The sequence below is a fragment of the Pinus tabuliformis genome, chromosome Q (genome assembly GCF_031772625.1).
Source record: "Pinus tabuliformis cultivar Carrire ecotype Pingquan chromosome Q, CPIR1, whole genome shotgun sequence".
Taxonomy (NCBI): Eukaryota; Viridiplantae; Streptophyta; class Pinopsida; order Pinales; family Pinaceae; genus Pinus; species Pinus tabuliformis.
This window is the reverse complement of record NC_142296.1, coordinates 1,168,685,999-1,168,703,874: the sequence shown is the minus strand read 5'-3', so window position 1 is coordinate 1,168,703,874 and position 17,876 is coordinate 1,168,685,999. Positions and strand designations below refer to the sequence as shown.

Genomic DNA, 17,876 nt, shown 5'->3' with positions numbered 1-17,876 from the left:
CAATCAAAACTACTACCTTTTTTTTCTTGATATATTCTTCTATCTTGAAAGTTTGAGGAGTGGTAATTCCTTCCAATGCATTATAATATATCGTCAAATTCATTTCTTCTTTCTATGGGGTTGGTTCTTGGTGTAGATCCTCTTCTTTTGATGTTTCTTGTTCCTTCTCTTACCCCTCTTCAAAATCTATGTAAAATGATTTCTTCTCATCACACTTATGACCTTTAGTTTATTTTTTATCATAACTATAACAAATCACTTTTGATTTTTTTTCCTCTAGTTTTTGTGGTATCAACCTTGTAGGTTTTAGGAGGCTAGGAGAAACAACACTTCCATCTTTATAGTTTTGAGTGGTATACTTCCTTGATATCATAATTTTTATTTCAACTTTTCTTGCTAGCTTCAATTTCTTCTCCAATGAATCAGGTTCCCAAACATGAGCCTCATATTGGGTATTATCCTTTAAATTCCCTATGAATACATCAATCCTATGCTCCTCTCAAATATCATTTACCTTGATATTCAATCTTTATAAGTTATGCACTCTACCATTGAACCTTTTTTGTTGAGATTAATCAATTGGCTAAAGAAGTTATTTCTCTTTGTATCATCATAATGTGCTACTAATTCTTCTGCAAAGATTGTCTAAGTGACAATTAAATTATGAGAACAAAGTCATCAATGCCACAAAAATTGATTTTGTTTTACATATAAATATGCATTTCACACCTTTTCTATGTGTGACACATCATGTAGATCAAATAATTACTCCTTCTATAGTATCCATGTTGCCATATCCTTGTCACCAAACTTAATTATGCTGATCTTTGGAGTGTGGTGTGTTTTAAACCCAACATTGAAGTCTCTAAAATCATAATTCATATTCCTTTTTTCCTCGTCATGATTTTCATGGATTACCTTGTCACCACTGGGAAGCCTTTCTTGCAACAACTTTTTCAACCCTTCCAATTTGGCATTCATCGAGTCCATATCTACTTTAAAAATTCTCATATCTACTTTTAAACCATCCTTAAAACCTTCCATGTTTCGTTTTATTCTCCTTCTATACCATCCATATTAGCTTCTAGTTCAGTTTTTGGTTACTCTTTCAAGAGTGAAATTTTTGGCACTTGGTCTCGTAATTTTGATATATCATGTTGCATTTCTTTATCTTCTTCATGTGTCATAGTAGAGCTTTATGTTTTCTTACTAGGTGTGTCCATTTTTTTGTTTCAAGTAATTTCAGAATCAAACAATGATATCTATGCTTCATTAGGCCCTTTGAATCACTTCAAACTAATTTCTCAAACAAAAGTTAGAGAAATTTTTAAAAAATACACACCTTTCTCTTGCTTTCTAGGAGCTCGATATTGAAACGGTTGTATCTCTATAATTTTAGATCTCAAAGTATGAAATTTTTTTCCTATGGTATCACTTTGAGTCTTCTTTCCAATGCCACAAGTCATACCAACATTGGATTCTTCAAGAAAAAATTATTCCAAATCTCCCACGATGTCTTGATTATAGACTGGTGTTTCTGGGAAAACTAGTGTCTTTTCGATCTGCTAGTCCCATTAGGATTGGCAACTATCCTAGAAACAACAATCAAAGAAATTTGTGATTTCCTCTATGTATGATAGATAAGAGAGAAGCAAAGGGACCTACTTGGATCTTCGGCTTGACTCCTTGCTTGATTTCTCTCCTCCTTGACAGAGCTTGCAACTCTTCTCCTACTCGTCCCGCTTAGAGAATACCTGTAGAAACGAAGTAACAAAACACCATAAAAGCATCTCGATCTATGATATCATAAGCATTGTAGAATTAGAAATACAATGAGCATATAATGGCATTTACAAATAACAACATTCACAAATACACGATTGTATGGAGGAAAACTCAAAGAACTTTATTAATAATAGAAGTGAGGATTACAACCCAGCTGTCTGATCTAGCATCATCCTCCCAACATCAAAGCCTTCTTCACCTTATGAAAAGAAAGATCACCCAACAATACAATGTTCCCTCTCAAAGACAAACTATCGGCACTTCCTTACAAATTACAAAATTCCAACCTCTAGATCTCTCAGATGAGGGATCCATTTATAGATGTCTGCAAGGGTGTGAGTCATCTCTAGGTTTTTGATTAGTTTCATTCCACTTGTAGTTCTTGGTTCCACTTGCAGATTTCTTGGTTCTCTTACTCATCCATGGGCGAATTCAGAGAGGCAAGTGTCATAGGAGAAGTTTCTAGAAGATTCCATGAGTACCCACTTAGCAAACTATCTCATACATTTGTCCATTCTCGCTCATCGCACCCCACAAAAGGCTTCTTCAGTATGCATCACACCTGGCTAGTGTAGGAGTCAATATGCATCGCACCTTAACAATGGAGCAGTCAGTATGGTCCAGTTTTGGCCAGTTCTGAGTGGTTTTTCAGGTGGAACTTCTAGGGAATGATGTCATCAGTTGACCATGATCCTTTAGGGTATGAAACAAAACTTTTAAGGTTAAAGAGCCCTTGGTTTATAGACATATAAGATTGGGGTTGCAGTGCCCAAATATTTCTATAACAGTTTCCCCCTAAAGCATGAAGTCGTAAATCTTTAGATGTCGGGTGAAATGCTTTATCATGAGGATCCGAGGTATTCGAACTAGAAGGTGACATGTATAAGATACAATACAATACATCATCACAATATAATTTTCCATGATATAATTAAGGCGGGCATTCCCATGCTCAGCTTTATAAATTCATTTTCATGTACATAAAACAGATAATCGTTTTCAGTTGTAGACTGGTGATTCTTTATATGTAGAGTCATCATCCCTTAACTTGGATGATCATTTGTGCGGCTTCTATGTACATTTGATGTCTTTGTATTCCTGAATATATCGCAGCCCAGATGGATGAAATAAGATATGGGGTCTTCAAACTCGTTCAATCTTCGCTCGATGTACAAATTGATCCATGTGAAAAGATGTCCTGAAGTCGAACATGGAAAGGTATTGCCTGATTACCAACCAATAATGTAAGTTGTTAATAGACGCGAGAGGAATCACCGATAATGATAATGACCCTCAAGGTACTACAGTACAATTTACGTGGTGTGAATATATGATCCGATGTCGAACACCATGCAAAATATCTCAGTCGAAGGCCATTGATGTAAACCTGTCACCGGAAGAGAGAAACTTGCCAATGAGGCATGCAAGATTCAAAGTAATGAAAGGGTTGTTTCTAAGTCAACTTCTTGGATAATGAGCTGATGTTAACAAGAAGTGACCCGTCGTAAGAGGGCCTTAATGTATCCCACATCAACGACACGAAACGAAGCAAATGATTTTCTGGAGGTGAAAACGATGTGATGATACAAGTTTCAAGAATGGCAATCATGAAAAATGGAGGGTGAAGGTATTGCAGTGGATGAGGCATTAATTGGATGGTGAATTCTCTAAATGAATTCTCTTGAACATATCAGTGACACTGAGATGGATTGGTAGCGTTAACCTCAAAAGATGGATGGTACGGCGGACCAACAATGATATGACCGATGAACAGAATAACCCAACCCGACTCAATCATGGTGATCGAGCGAAAGTGTCATGTTCAAGAGCGACCTGCTACCAATAAAATTCTTTAAATTTTCTTCCATTTTTCCCTGGTCATTGTTGACCAGTACCTCTTTATTTTTGTCAAGCTTGAGGAGGATAACATATGCTTGTTCTATAATTTTCCCTTCGGGCAAACTTGTTGCCATGTTTTAGCGAGCCTAGCAACAATGAAACTCGTTCTTGTCTGGGCGGACAAGTTTTTCGCTATTGTTTTAATGAGTTTAATGACAAGGATAACTCGGTCCTTTTCATGTTTCGAGAGTTTGAAAAGGGACGAAAAGGAAACTCCAGTGGTCCTTTTCTGTAGCATAATCCCTTAAGTCTGAAAAAGTATAAAATAATACGTAAGGGATGATTTTTCGATCATTTTAGCAAGCCAAAAAAACAAGCGCTCGATATTTTTGTGGGATAATCCCTCAAGTCCAAAAAGATTAAAATATGCAGAAGGGATGGCACTCCCAATCACTTTAGTGAGCTAGAGAGGCCAATTGCTTGACAATCTTTATTTAACGATTCTGAAAATAGTTTAAAGTGGACTCGTTTTTTTGAGGAACAAGTGGTGCTTAGGGTAGCAACTAGTTCTAGGTGAGCTTGGAACTTCTCAAAACATGGTGATGTGAAGAGGCTGGCTAACAGGACCACTCGTCACAGTTGTTCCTCAAAAGTGTAAACAATCAAGTGGAAGCATATAATCGGCCAAAAGAATGGCGGTGATGGCAGGAACACAACCAAGGCTCAAAAGGCTGACATTATGGCAATCACAAAGGTTATTTACCAAAGGTGGGTTTATTTTTTAATGAGCTTGAACTCTGGGGGAACATATGCTCAGTGGTAGGTTTATTTTTTAACGAGCTTGAACCATGCGATAACATTGCTCATTTTTCCTTTTTATGTAAGCTAGAAATGACCAAACTAAAAAGCTAAAAACTAGAAAGCTAAGGAACTACTAAGGTTAGGTAGGATGGTTTCGTCCGTGGAACGATTCAAATGCTTCCTTTGCTTCGTCTGTAGCACAGACAAAGGTGAATGATGGATCAAACCAATCACCTAACCGAAGAAGTTGAAAAACTAAAAAGCTAAAAAATCTAAAAAATGAAATTGGTCGTTTTTCGCTTGCATGAAAAGGTTTGCATGCCCCCAGGCATCGAGAAAATGGGAGTTTCCAGGTAACCATATGGAAATCACTGCAGTTAAGCAGGATTCTTTTCGTGAGCTGTTAGACAAAATACTTCCTTGGCTTTGTCCGCCAAATAGACAAAGGTGAATGGTGCGTCGGACCAGTCACTTAACCTACAGGGAAATTCATATGGTAGGACGGTTTCGTCCATAGAGTAGTCAAAACACTTCCTTGGCTTCGTCCGTAGCGCAGACAAAGGTGAATGGTGTTTAAGACAAATCACATAACCTACAGGGAAACTTATCTTTTCATCTAGGTTCGTCTGCCAAATAGACAAGGGTGCATGCCCCCAAGCTTCGTTACATGCACCAGACTACTCGTTGCAATCAGGTGGATGGAATGAAGGTTGAAGAGACACTCTTGATGCAAAGAAACCATTTAGGGATGATGTTTGACTTGGGTCTGTGTTTGAACCAGGAAATGAAAGCTGGTCAATAAACTGGACAATTTTGCCTTCATGCGAGAAACACATCACCCGAAAGAGTATGGAAACAATAGCTTCCATGCTATAAACATAGTCACGTCCAAGGAGTAGATTGTAATCTAACAGCCCTTGGACTACCATCACCTTCCTTGTTGTCCTCTTTTGGGTGAGGCCAAGAGAATCTTACATAACTGTCCTGCTTTCACCGCAGAGACTTCCACTTGGATACAGGAAACTCTCCCCAAGTCCTTTATTAGTTGAAAATCCGACTGAAATGACTCAATTTTCAGTCGAAACACCTATCGTTGAGAGTGAAGAATCTTCTGAGTCCACACCAAACCAAACTCAACGGTTCGAGATAGCAATCGATCCAGTTTTACCTTCAAAAGGTCCACCTTCAGAGGACACCATTCCCAATGAGAATGAGAATGATACCGTTCAAATTCTTTTTATTACTTCAGAGTCCAATGAACTCGGGGGCAATCCGCCCGTTCCTTCACAACAGGAAGAGAATCCCCCAATTCCCACTACTCAAGGAGTTAGCTCAACAATTTATTCGGTACCCCCTCCAAGCAGTCTGGTCGCTTCCTTCAATTGGAATCGACAAGCAAGATCCCACCTTCCTTCTAATGTACCATTCTGAATCATAGTACAAGTTTACAAAACGATCGTGTCTAGTAAACTAGTGTCTTTTTTATTTGCTAGTCCCACTAGGGTTAGCAGCTATCCTAGAAACAAACAATCAAAGCAATTTGTGTTTTCCTCTATGTATGATAGATAGGAGAGAAGCAAAGGGACCAACCTAGATCTTTCGCTTGACTCCTTGCTTGATTTCTCTCCTCCTTGACAGAGCTTACAACTCTTCTCCTACTCGTCTTGCTTAGAGAATACCTGTAGAAACGAAGTAACACAACACCATAAAAGCATCTCAATCTATGATATCATAAACATTGCATAATCAGAAATACAATGAGCATACAATGGCATTTACAAATAACAACATTCGCAAATACACAATTGTATGGAGAAAAACTCAAAGAACTTTATTAATAATAGAAGAGAGGATTACAACCCATCTGTCTGATCCAGCATCATCCTCCCAGCATCAAAGCCCTCTTCACCTTATGGAAAGAAAGATCACCCAACAATACAATGTTCCCTCTCAAAGACAAACTATTAACACTTCCTTACAAATTACAAAATTCCAGCCTCCAGATCTCTCAAATGAGAGATCCATTTATAGATGTCTGCAAGGGTGTGAGTCATCTCTCAATTTTTTATTAATGTCATTCCACTTGTAGTTCTTGGTTCCACTTGGAGATTTCTTGAATCTCTTACTCATCCCTAGGCGAGTTCAGAGAGGCAAGTGTCATAGGAGAAGTTTCTAGAAGATTCCATGAGTATCCACTTAGCAAACTGTCTCAGACATTTGTCCATTCTTTCTCATCGCACCCCACAGAAGGCTTATTCAGTATGCATTGCACCTGGCTAGTGTAGGAGTCAGTATGCATCACACCTTGACAGTGGAGCAGTCAGTATGGTCCAGTTTTGGCCTGTTCTGAGTGGTTTTTCAAGTGGAACTTCTGGGGAATGATGTAATCAGTTGACCATGATCCTTTAGGGTATGAAACAACACCTTTAGGGGTTAAAAATCCCTTGGTTGATCGACATTTAAGATTGGGGTTGTAGTGCCCAAATATGTCTATAACAACTGGTTCAGTAGAGCTAACTTTTACAGAATGTCGTGTGTCACTATTTTGACCTTCAAATGAGATACAAAAAACTAAATTTCATTCCTTTTCAGTCATGTTTTATGAAATTTAAATCCAATTTTGAGAGAGAAAGATATGATGTGGTTCCCTAGGTCACTTGCTTGATATTGAATCTTGGAGCCTGAAAAAACCTTAAGTTCTTTGAACCATATCTCAAAAAGTATAGTGAACCAGGATCTAAAATGTTTACATGAAGTTCACAGAGATTTCAACTCTTTGTGTTAGAAATTGCAGCTTCTAAACCCTCTTATAAAATAATGTATAGCGAAAATTCCAAGATGATCTGTTTGAAGTAGTCAAACCCTAGAATCCAAAGCTCTGATACCAAATGTTATGCAACCAGATCACAAAATAAAATAAAAGATAAAGCAAAAACTTGAGAATTAGCATCTTCGAGGGGGAAAACACATTTACTTCACATAAATGAACAATTCATGGATGATACAAATAAAAATACCTCCTCTCTACATATAGGAGTCTAAGGGGTCACAATATAATAAGAGCCTACATAACAATAATAATGTAAGGGAACAACAATAACAATAGTGGCATTTTACAGGACACAACAATAATAATATGGTGGCTACATTAAAAAGAACAATAAGGGGGCCACACTAAGAATAACAATAAGGGTGCTACACTAGTATTATAGGGACCTAACAACTAACAAATGAAAATAATATAAAATACAACTATCCTTTTTGTCTGTCTTTCAAATGCATTATACAAATCGATGTCTATTTACTTTTGTTATTAAATATATGAAAGTTTACTGAAATATCCCAAGATAATGAACTATAGTATTGGTTAACTAACAATATTATAATTTATTATTTGGAATATACTATTTGATTTAATAAAATTTAACCAATAATATTTCCATTATCAGTTAAATTCTGCATTTGTGCACAAGAACAGAGGTAATCTTCCATAACAAAAGAAATCATCATAGAGTTAAGATTAGTTTATGAGTAGAAATCATACCTCTAAACCTTTGCATGAATGATTTTTAACATCATTATTCATATTGGATTTAGACTAATTATGCACAAAGGAACTAACCAACCCAGTCAGCCATAAATAATCCAATAGCTTGAAGTGGCGACTTTATCACTGATTTCTTGGGATGAGGTTTATTGTTGCCTTGTCGATATTCTTTCCCAAGGTCATTTCTCATAAATTCCATTACGAAATGAGTTTCTAATGAAATATGGACAAAGTTTCCATTTAATAAGAGGTGTTAACATCTCAAAATATGTAGTGACAATAGTGGCCAATTTTCTTAAGATTGCCATGAAAGCAATCATTTTTGGCTTATACATCAAGCTTGTAAGAACCTGTCTATTGTTGGAATGTGTTATTTGCTTGGGTCTAGAACATTCAAAATATGCAAATAGAAATAAATTATCAGCATTTGTTCCTCTGAATATGCAGCTAGTAATAAGTCTCTAAGGTCGTGAAAGCTTTCCTTTCAAAAAAATTATTTTTGCTGAGAGTTTAAGTGTTTATTCCATGCACAACACCTGAAAAATCAATATTATAGGTTGTAGCCTAGAGCATTTCTAGAGGTTGGAAAGTGAAATTCTATTTACCAATTTGATCCCTTTAGCACCCGATAGGAAGAGGTTGGGGGAGAATTAGTTTCCCCTCTGATATTTTTTGAATCAAATAATTTATGGTGAGGACATGTGCCATGGAAGGCAAGACTCTTACAACCTTTGAAGAGAGGAAAGGCAAGGTATGTGGTGAAGAAATAATGATGTCAGTTGGTTCAACATTGTCCCCCCATGAAGATTTGAGCTTGGAACAGATAACCATATGGTAGTTATAAATCGTTCTAGAATCAAGCAAGGTTTTCTACAAAGTTCTCAACTCCATAATTGATTCTTGATGACAACCAAATGAAACTGACCATTTCGAAACACATTAATCCAAAATTTGTTTTCATATTATTAAAATTATAATTTGTTTGGTTCTAGGGATATTAAATGAGACCCATTTGTGTGTGTTTTTTTTAATTTATTAGGCCTATTTACAACTATTTTGACTTTTCTTCGTGGGTCAAAATTTGAACCATAAAATAAATTTCATGTGCAACTTGAGGGGGTCGAAAGGGACACATCTATTAATATTTGTGTTTGTAAGAAATGATGATTTGAACATTATATTGTCCCTTTCTTTGGGTGGGAGTGTTTTCTTCTCTCTCTAGTGCTCTTGCTTCTTGACTAGTACTATTTGAATAAATTGATGTGATTGAAGGAATTTTCCTTTCCATTGGAATCATTTTTGCATGAGTGAACATTGACCTAAGGGTATTCTATCTAATGGTTTGTAGAGTCTTCTCAAGATTGAAAATGGATAAACAATACTTTTTATAGGAGTAACAACATACTTAGTATGTTTAGTTCCACTATGGTTTTCATTTTGATATATTGCAAGCATGTTTTTTTCACTTAGTGAATTGTTTTCTTTTTGTTGGTTTGACCCGGATGGAATTTGAACTTTGAATATCATGATTTATACAATACTTCATAACAAGGTGATCATCAATTGTGTTTCCTCCCATGGGATTCACCTAGTTAATTGTTATATATCAATAGCGCCCATTTTTACTCCACTTCGTTTAAATTTATGGCACTTATAATTCATTTGGGTCGTATTAAAGAAAACATAAGCCAAGGTTAATGTTAGCCTTCTCAAATATTAGGCTAAGTTTAAATATATGTTTTAGCTTCTAAATTCTATTGATAGGTTTATATGTCCTTTGAGATTTTAAGGTGTGTATATATCTAATTTAATCTCCTAGTGTGACTAGTTATGCTACATATTCTAGAGGAGTTTTATGTGAGAGGGTGTTTAAAATTAACTTGTTTCATGAAACTTGTTCTAAGGGAAAAAAAAAATAAACCTTGATTTTATTAACACATTTTATTATGAGGTTGTTCAAGACAAAGCATGGAAGCAGGAATGACTTTGGGATAAAATAATCGAGTTTATTCAACCTTCGTATGTTCAATTCTATAATATTAACGTCATGGGATTTTTGAAGCCTATATAGACTAATGACATTTAACAAGAACTTGATTATCGTTCGATATTTAGATGATGTTATCATGCTTATGATGGTAGAATGTGAATGGGATTTCCTCAATTGGAAACAAGTTGTTGATTTATATCATGAATAACAAGTTATTTATTTGACAATGAGAGATATATGCACTTGCAAGATCACAAGTGATGGCATGCCCATCCGTCAAGTGAAAGATTACTTTAAGGAAATATAAGTGGATGTGTCCACCATAGATGAAATAAGAGTAAACCACTATTGTGGGGACTAATGTGATTTTTTCCAATAAAATTATTCAATCAAATAAATAAGTTGTTTAAAAATAATTTTGTATAATGATATGATACAAAACATGAAACTTAATATCAATATCAAGATGCATTAGAAAAAAACAGATATATTTTCATCCACTTGTGGAAATACAATAACTCATTTGATACATTAGAACATATTAACATTACAAGCATTAGTGACAGATACAAATTAAATTCAATATTCACTATTGTATTTATATCAATTAAAGGAATGGGTTAGGGTTGTTCTCTATGTGATGGAAGATTATCATCAATTACCAATTGAATGTGTGAAAAAATATATTTTTTTTTCTCCGTAAAAACTAGCTAAGTCATATATTAACTGTACAAGTAAAAATTACAGACTGTAAGACGAGTTTTCCAGGGCCTCTGGTAGCACCCTGGGAACCTTGACCAAAATTCTGAAGGCTCCCACGCAGGGAAAGCCTTATCAAAACCATTCAGACCATGCTCGACACTAAAAGCTCCCATGCAGGGGCAGCACCGGATCAAATTTGCAAAAACAGTTCTAGAAATCAACGGACTCCCAGTGGAGCCACAGAAAGAGGACCCAACACATTACTGCCCATGCAGGGGCTAACTGCCAAAAGGGACTGACTCAACAACCAGATAGAAGTGAGCAAGACAGAAGCGCTCGACGTGGACCAATTGAAATTAAGATCAGACCAGAGACAAGGCTTAATTACATATGGCGACGATGCAAGCATCAGCTGCCAGCAAGCAAAACGAAAATGCAAGAGAGAAGTACCCGCGTCTGCGTCTGCGTTAATCCTTGTGATGAGTTGAAGATGAAGGAAGGGTCGCGAAATAGGCATCAGCTTCTTCAGCGAGGCTTTTGTCCTCCACAACATACGCCCAGCCATCCCCCTCTGGTCGTCCCTCCCACATCTTTCTCCATGTCTCTTCATCAATATCTGAAGGAGCTGGCCCCACCGGAGGAGAGGTATCGTGCAGTCCAGCCTCAGACGCTGGTGGCTCCATAGCTGAGCTCTGTTTCCCTGCTTCATGTTCTCCTTTGTCAATTTCTTTGCCTTTGCCTTCCGCTTGCTTCTCCTGCAAGTTCTGAGGGGTGTTCTCCCCATTTCCTTCCCGAAGTTTTGTGAACATGACTGAGATGTGGGCATTGAGCCCTGGGTTGCTCTCAGAACTTTGCAATGTGAAAACCACTGAGCCAAAGGAGGGAAGCTCGGATTTTTCTTCATTAGTGCTCCCAACCTCCAAGAACTGACTGATGGGGAGTGGGGTAGCTCTGGCTCTCCTATGGCAATAGCAGCAGCAGCAGTGGTGATGCTCATCCACTGCTGGGGCTCGCGAGGAGGAACCTCTTGCTGGACCTCTCCTACATGGCTGTCGTTGTCGGAGTTTAACCATGGTGATTCTGAATCTTTTCTTGTGTGTTTGCAGGTGAGCTTGGAGTCGAAGACAGAGCCAATTGTTTCCCAGATCTCTCTCTGGTGCCCAATTTCCTTTCTGAGACCCGTCCCTTGGTAGCAAGGTGGACCAATTCCAGTTCTTACCCTGCAATTGAGCCAATTGCCGCCGTCTACATGACCAGCAACCAGAGTGGCAATGGCAGTGACAATGACCACGAGAAACCAGGCGTCGAGGTGAACGAAGCTGCCACCGCCTCAGCTCTCTGTAATTTCCCCTCTTCCAAAATTCTTCAGACAATAATTCCTTGCGCACTCCATCGCGCCTGATAAACTCTGCCTTATGCCCTCGAACCAGGCGCGCATTAAGTGCTCTCTGAAGATCCATAAACCTACCACCCTTGCCATTAACTGCATTAACGCAGCTGGGGGGTTCATGTTAAGGTTGACGGCCTTCCCCTGGTGGCCGTATTGTTTACACGGGGCAGCCCATGCGTGGCATGTGGCGTGCCCATCTCTTCCGTCCCGCCACCCGCATCCGGGGTCTCATTGTCCCTGTGGATGAGACTCTCACATTCCTGTTTTCTTTGATTATTTGGAATGATGTTCAGGTGTCCCTCAAGGAAGGGCTGATCTGAGTCAACCCCTATGTTGGCAAGAAGATCAACCACCTTATTACCTTCTCTTTTAGTATGATGAAAAGAGATGGCATTGTAGTTGCCAATTTCCTCCGCCATGCTGCTGAGTCTGGCCTCTAGTCTCCAACTATTGGCTATTTTCCTGGCCTGCGATCCATTCTGGATTCGAATGGCCATGTTTATGAGAATTTGGGAGTCCCCCTCCACTATCAATGGTTGAAGATTGTGTCTCCTTGCAGTGAGAAGTCCTTGCCACATGCCCTCCAGCTCTGCTGAATTGTTGGTGTCCCAACCTAGGTTGCCAAAGTAGATCTGTTGCAGAGTTCCGTGATGATCTCTGATGATTCCTCCAAATCCTGCAGGTCCTGGATTTCCCTTGGATGCGCCATCAAAGTTGAGCTTGTATGAATGAATAGGTGGGGCCTCCCAGCTTTCCTTCTCCTTGCCGTTGCTATTTGCTGCTTGCTGTGTGGTTGGTTCTTGTGTCAGTTGCAGTCCCCAGTTTGATAAGATGTTTTTCTCATTGTCTTCAGTTGGGAGATCTTGTTGGGTCCAGGACTGCAGAAGCATGGTTTCTTGGATGTTGGCGTGCATCCTGTTCCATATGTCCTCCTTATTCAAGCTATAGTTTTTGAATATGCGCCTATTCCGTTCCTTCCAAATATTCCATAGGAGAAAACCTGGAATTATGTTCCACAAGTGGTTAAGCAGACCACTTTTGTAGGGGCTTTTTGGCCATTGCCTAATGGTATTTATTATGCCTCCCATGTCTCTGCAGCGCCTTTGACTTCTGAATTCTATCTTCTCCCATAGTTGAGTAGCAAGCGGACATGAGTCTAGAAGATGCTGCAAGGTTTCTTCATTCTGAAAGCAGTTGTGGCAAATCGAGGGCCCGTGGAAGTTGCGTTTCTGCAATTTGTCCCATGTAAGAATCTTTTTGTGTCCCACCAACCAAAGAAAGTGAGTGATTTTGGGCCATATTTTGAAACTCCAGATTCTAGACCAGAGAGGATCAGGGTTGACGGGAGGATCTTCTAAAAGATTGTAGGCTTCAGAGGTGGAGTAAGAGCCCTTGGGGAGGTAGCCCCATCTGAGAATGTCGTCGTTGTTGTTGTGCCTAATTCTTCTTTTTGCCAATTCAGTGTCAAGGGCCTCTGCTTCCTGCGTTCTGTTGGTGTTGATTATTTGGTTGCTAGAAAGCCAATTCCTGAAGCCTCTTCCCGTTTCCGGATTCCAGTAATGGTGGACTTTGGCATGCCGTTGCTCTTGCCCACCTGGAATAATGGCTGCTGGAAGTACATTGGTTAGTTTGGGAAGTTGGTTCCATGCATCGTACCAGAATCTGGCATGTTGACCATTCCTTATTTCCCAGAAGCTATGTTTCTGAATCAATTGGTGATGCTGCTTGGCCGCATTCCAAATGAGTGAACCTGTGCTTGTGGGCGTGAATCTAATAAGCTCTGCATGCGGCATATTGTTGGTGTATTTGGCGATCCAAATTCTGGCCCATGGTTTGTCCTGATTTGTTAACCATTGCCACCAGATTTTGGCGGTCATGATGATATTGCTGTGCTCAGGGTCTCGGAGGCCAATTCCACCTTTGTGCTTGGGCTTGCTAGTGGTGTCCCATTTTACAAGCGCCCATTTATGGTTGGTAGCTGAACTTCCCCAAAGAAAATTGCGCTGTAAATTTCTCAGCCTTTTCAGGACCCATTTTGGAGCGGCTAGGATGGAGAACAAGTAGAGGGGCATGGCTTGAAGGATGGCTTTAAGGAGCACCGCTCTACTTGCTAAATTGAGGGAGCGGTGCGTCCAAAGGTTCAGTTTAAATTCCATTTTCTCAATAAGACGCCTCCAAGCTGGTTGCTTTATGGCGGAGGCAGTGAGAGGCGCTCCCAGGTAAGTGGAGGGGAGAGAGGCAGTTTGAAAACCCAGAATGCGAGAGACAGCACGTTTGACAGAGGGAGGGGTGTGGAAGAAGAAAATTTGGGATTTGGTGTTATTGATTTGGGTTCCTGAAGCTTTTGAGAAGTCGTTGAGCAGAGATTTCAGACATGAGGCTTCCTGAGCAGAGGGATGGCCATACAGCATGGTGTCGTCCACAAACTGCTGGTGGGAGGAGGCAAGGGAGTTGTGGATTGAGATTCCCCTAATATGGTTGGCTTGCCTAGCTTGCTTGATGTGCCGACCTAGGCCCTCCGCCATTATCACAAATAAGAAGGGGGATAGAGGATCCCCTTGCCTGATGCCCCTGGAGGGTTTGAAGGGGTTAGAGGGCAGCCCATTGACAAGAATGGAGAAGTGGGAGGAGGAGATGAGGCTCATTATCCATCTTACCCAAGTGGCACAGAAGCCAAAGGCTCTCAGCATGTTCTGAATATAGGCCCAGCTGAGTTTGTCAAATGCCTTGGATAAGTCAAGCTTGAGTAACATGCCCGCTTTTTTGGAGAGCTTGAGCGAGTGAATGATCTCATGGGAGAGTATTATACCATCCATTATTTGTCTGCCTTCCACATAGCCTGATTGCTCAGGTGAGATGATCTGAGGGAGAAGGGGCTTGAGTCTGTTGGCGATGACTTTGGTAATGACTTTATAGAGAACATTGCATAGAGCTATGGGCCTGAATTTGTCAGGGGTAGTGGAGTTCTCTTCCTTGGGAATGAGAGTGATGAAGGTAGAGTTTAGAGAGGGCAGCATCCATCGAAGGGCTCGTGATTCTTCTACAATTTGCCAAACCTCTACCTTAATCATATCCCAGAAAGCATGAAAAAAATCAGTGGTAAAGCCATCAGGGCCAGGAGCCTTACCTTCTTTAAGCTGCGCCATTGCTTCATCCACCTCTTGGCTGAGAATCGGGCTCATGAGCAGATCGTTTTGCTCCTCCGTTATTATCCTGGGAATGTTGTTTGTGATTTTCTCGATAGCTGCCTTCCGATCCCCTGATTGTTCTTGGTGGACTTGTTTGAAGTGATTGAGGAGGGTTTCTTCTATTTTCTCATGCTCCTCCTCTTTACCTCCCTCCTGGTTCTGGATGAATGAGATCTTGTTGTGCATTCTTCGTTGCACTGTTGTATTGTGGAAGAATTTGGTGTTACGCTCTCCTTCTTTAAGCCATCTAACCCTTGATTTCTGTCTCCAATAAATTTCTTCTTGCTTTCTCCTTTCTTCAAGTTGATTGTTGATGTTCTTTTCTTTTTCTAGGGTAGCCTCTGTATGCCCTGAATTGATGACTGTCTGGTGGAGTAGCTTGAGCTCCTGATTGAGTTGCTGTTGGGCTTCGAAGATGTTCCCAAAGATCTCCTTATTCCAGTGTTTGAGGTGGCTTTTCAGGTGCCTTAATTTCTGTTGGAGTTTGAACATTTTGGTGCCTTCTGGAGGGACAAAGGAGGCCCAAATAGATTTGACGAAGTCCTTGAATGCCGGGTGGGTTAACCAGAATTTTTCAAATCGAAATGGCTTCCTGGTGCTGCTCCCTGGTCTTTGCCATTGTAGGGCTATTGGCCAGTGATCCGATCCAGAGTGGGCCAGAATCTCCGCATTGAAATCGCCCCCGATGTGCACTGCGTTGTCCGATATCAGAAATCGGTCCAGCTTGGAGGCTATCTGATGCTTCCCTTTTCTGTGATTGCTCCAAGTGTAGATTCCATTACAAAAGGGCATATCAATAAGGGAGGCATTTAGGATGAAATCCTTGAAGTGTTCCACCTCAGGTTCCAATCTGGTTCTACCCCCTGTTTTGTCCTCTAGTTTGGTGATCATATTAAAATCCCCCGCCACAATCCAGAGAGGATGTTGTCTGTTAATGCTGAGGGCCTCGATGGTGTCAAGGAGTATTTTTTTACTGCCTCCATCCTGTGGGAAGTAAACATTAGATAAGTTCCCATGAACCTTTGTGCCTATAATGTGAAAGGCCGCTTGAATGAGATGGTGGGCTGCATGGAAATCAGTGAGAGTTATGGCTTGAGTGTTCCAGGCTATGGCGAGTCCTCCCGAAGCTCCAGTCGCATCCACAGCCACTGATTGGCAGCCCGGCCAGGCCTTGGAGAGTATTCGACCTAGAGTAGCGCTATTGCATTTGGTTTCTTGAAAGAAGCAAATGTGCGGTTTCTCCATCTTTATCATGTTTTTGAGCATTCTATATTTTGTAGGGCCGTTGAGGCCTCTAAGATTCCAAGAGATGAGCTTCATTGATAACTGGGTTGAGAGGGGCTGAAGTATTTCGTAAGCTTCGCATAGTGGCCTGAATCCACTAGGACTTCTCCAAGCTCTATTGTTCTTTGAAGAACTGTTTTCCTTCCTCTTTTTTTGAAATCTTTTGGACGCAGTCTACCATCCCAGGTGCTTCCCGCTTGAATCCCTAACTAATGTTGTTGGTAGACTTTGGAGATGACCATCTCCAACTTTTCTAGGTCAGTTTCAGCGATGGATTCAAACGCCTTTTTCCTACATGCCAACTCTAGTTCATTAATGTCCAGTCCGTGAAGGTCCACATTTTCAGCTTCTTCCTCCATTATTTCTATGACACTGGTGTCTTCCTGTGTAGGCTCTGAAGTCTGGGCGGGCTTCTGTTTCCCGTCTATCTCCATATTCTTGGGGTTATTCATCGGATCCTCCGGATTCCTGGATAAAATGGTTGGTATTATGAAAGGGGTTTTCGAGTTGGGGGGGGGGGCTGGAGGGGGGGGGGCGGCTTGAGGAGGATGGGAGATCGGCTTTGCTGGGATTTTCCATGGGTCGTTCTTCCGGAATGCTATTGAGGATCTCAAAACTATTTTTGGATGCTTGATCTTTGTGATTATTCTGCTGAGACTTTTGCCCGCTGGCGTTTTTCCGGTGCGAGCGCCTTCTGCTTGTTACTTTGGTGAACCCATCTTGATTGGGCTTGGCGGAGGAGTTCTGAGACAGATCTGGGACATTTAGAGGACAGTCCCTGAATAAGTGCCCCAGAGCATGGCATCGTCTACATCGGAAGGGCACATGCTCATAATCCAAGGGCTGGGTCCATTCTTCATCCCAGTGGGAGAGTGTTATCGATTCTGGTAGCGCTTCATTCAACCTTATGAAGACACATATGCGAGCATATGAAATGAATCTGCGGGATTTGGTTTCTTCGGCCGTCCTGATGTATTCTCCCACACCATTTCCAATTCTTCTGAGTGAATCTTCGTCCCAATATTCATCAGGGAGTCCATATAGTCGGATCCATACTGGTGCCCAGGTTAGATCTTCTTTATCTGGATTAAATCTGGGTTTCCAGTCTCGCATGTACAGCCCTGCAGCATTGAAGAAATGTGGGCCTGTACCTAACACCCTGAGTTTGTCTTCCACGCAGTAGAAGATGACTGTAAAGAAGCCTTTCGATCCTAGTTGAAGCTGGACATCTCCCTTTGGTTTCCATTTGGCAGCTATCCAACCAGAGAGAGCTTTTTCCGTTGGCCATAAGCCTATGAATTTCCCTATGATTGCATGCTCTTTCATAAACTCTATTCTAGCATTTACCAG

The 17,876-nt window shown here is 40.5% G+C and overlaps 1 protein-coding gene across 1 annotated transcript; it reads right to left on the bottom strand.

Moving 5' to 3' along the window:
- Positions 1-12,170: 12,170 nt before the first annotated feature.
- Positions 12,171-16,487, bottom strand: LOC149223851 (uncharacterized). The gene is made up of 2 exons (XM_089388020.1): positions 15,582-16,487; positions 12,171-15,401 (listed from the first exon to the last, which is right to left on the bottom strand). Exons 1-2 carry the CDS (start codon positions 16,485-16,487, stop codon positions 12,171-12,173), a joined length of 4,137 nt encoding a protein of 1,378 aa, XP_089244146.1.
- Positions 16,488-17,876: the final 1,389 nt, after the last annotated feature.

Excerpts from the sequence above, each read along its gene's own strand:
- LOC149223851 (XM_089388020.1), bottom strand. The coding sequence starts at position 16,487 with ATGGAGAAACCGCACATTTGCTTCTTTCAAGAAACCAAATGCAATAGC. Across the intron at positions 15,402-15,581 it reads TCAATTCAGGGCATACAGAG|AACCAGGAGGGAGGTAAAGA; the intron begins GCTACCCTAGAA and ends TCATTCATCCAG.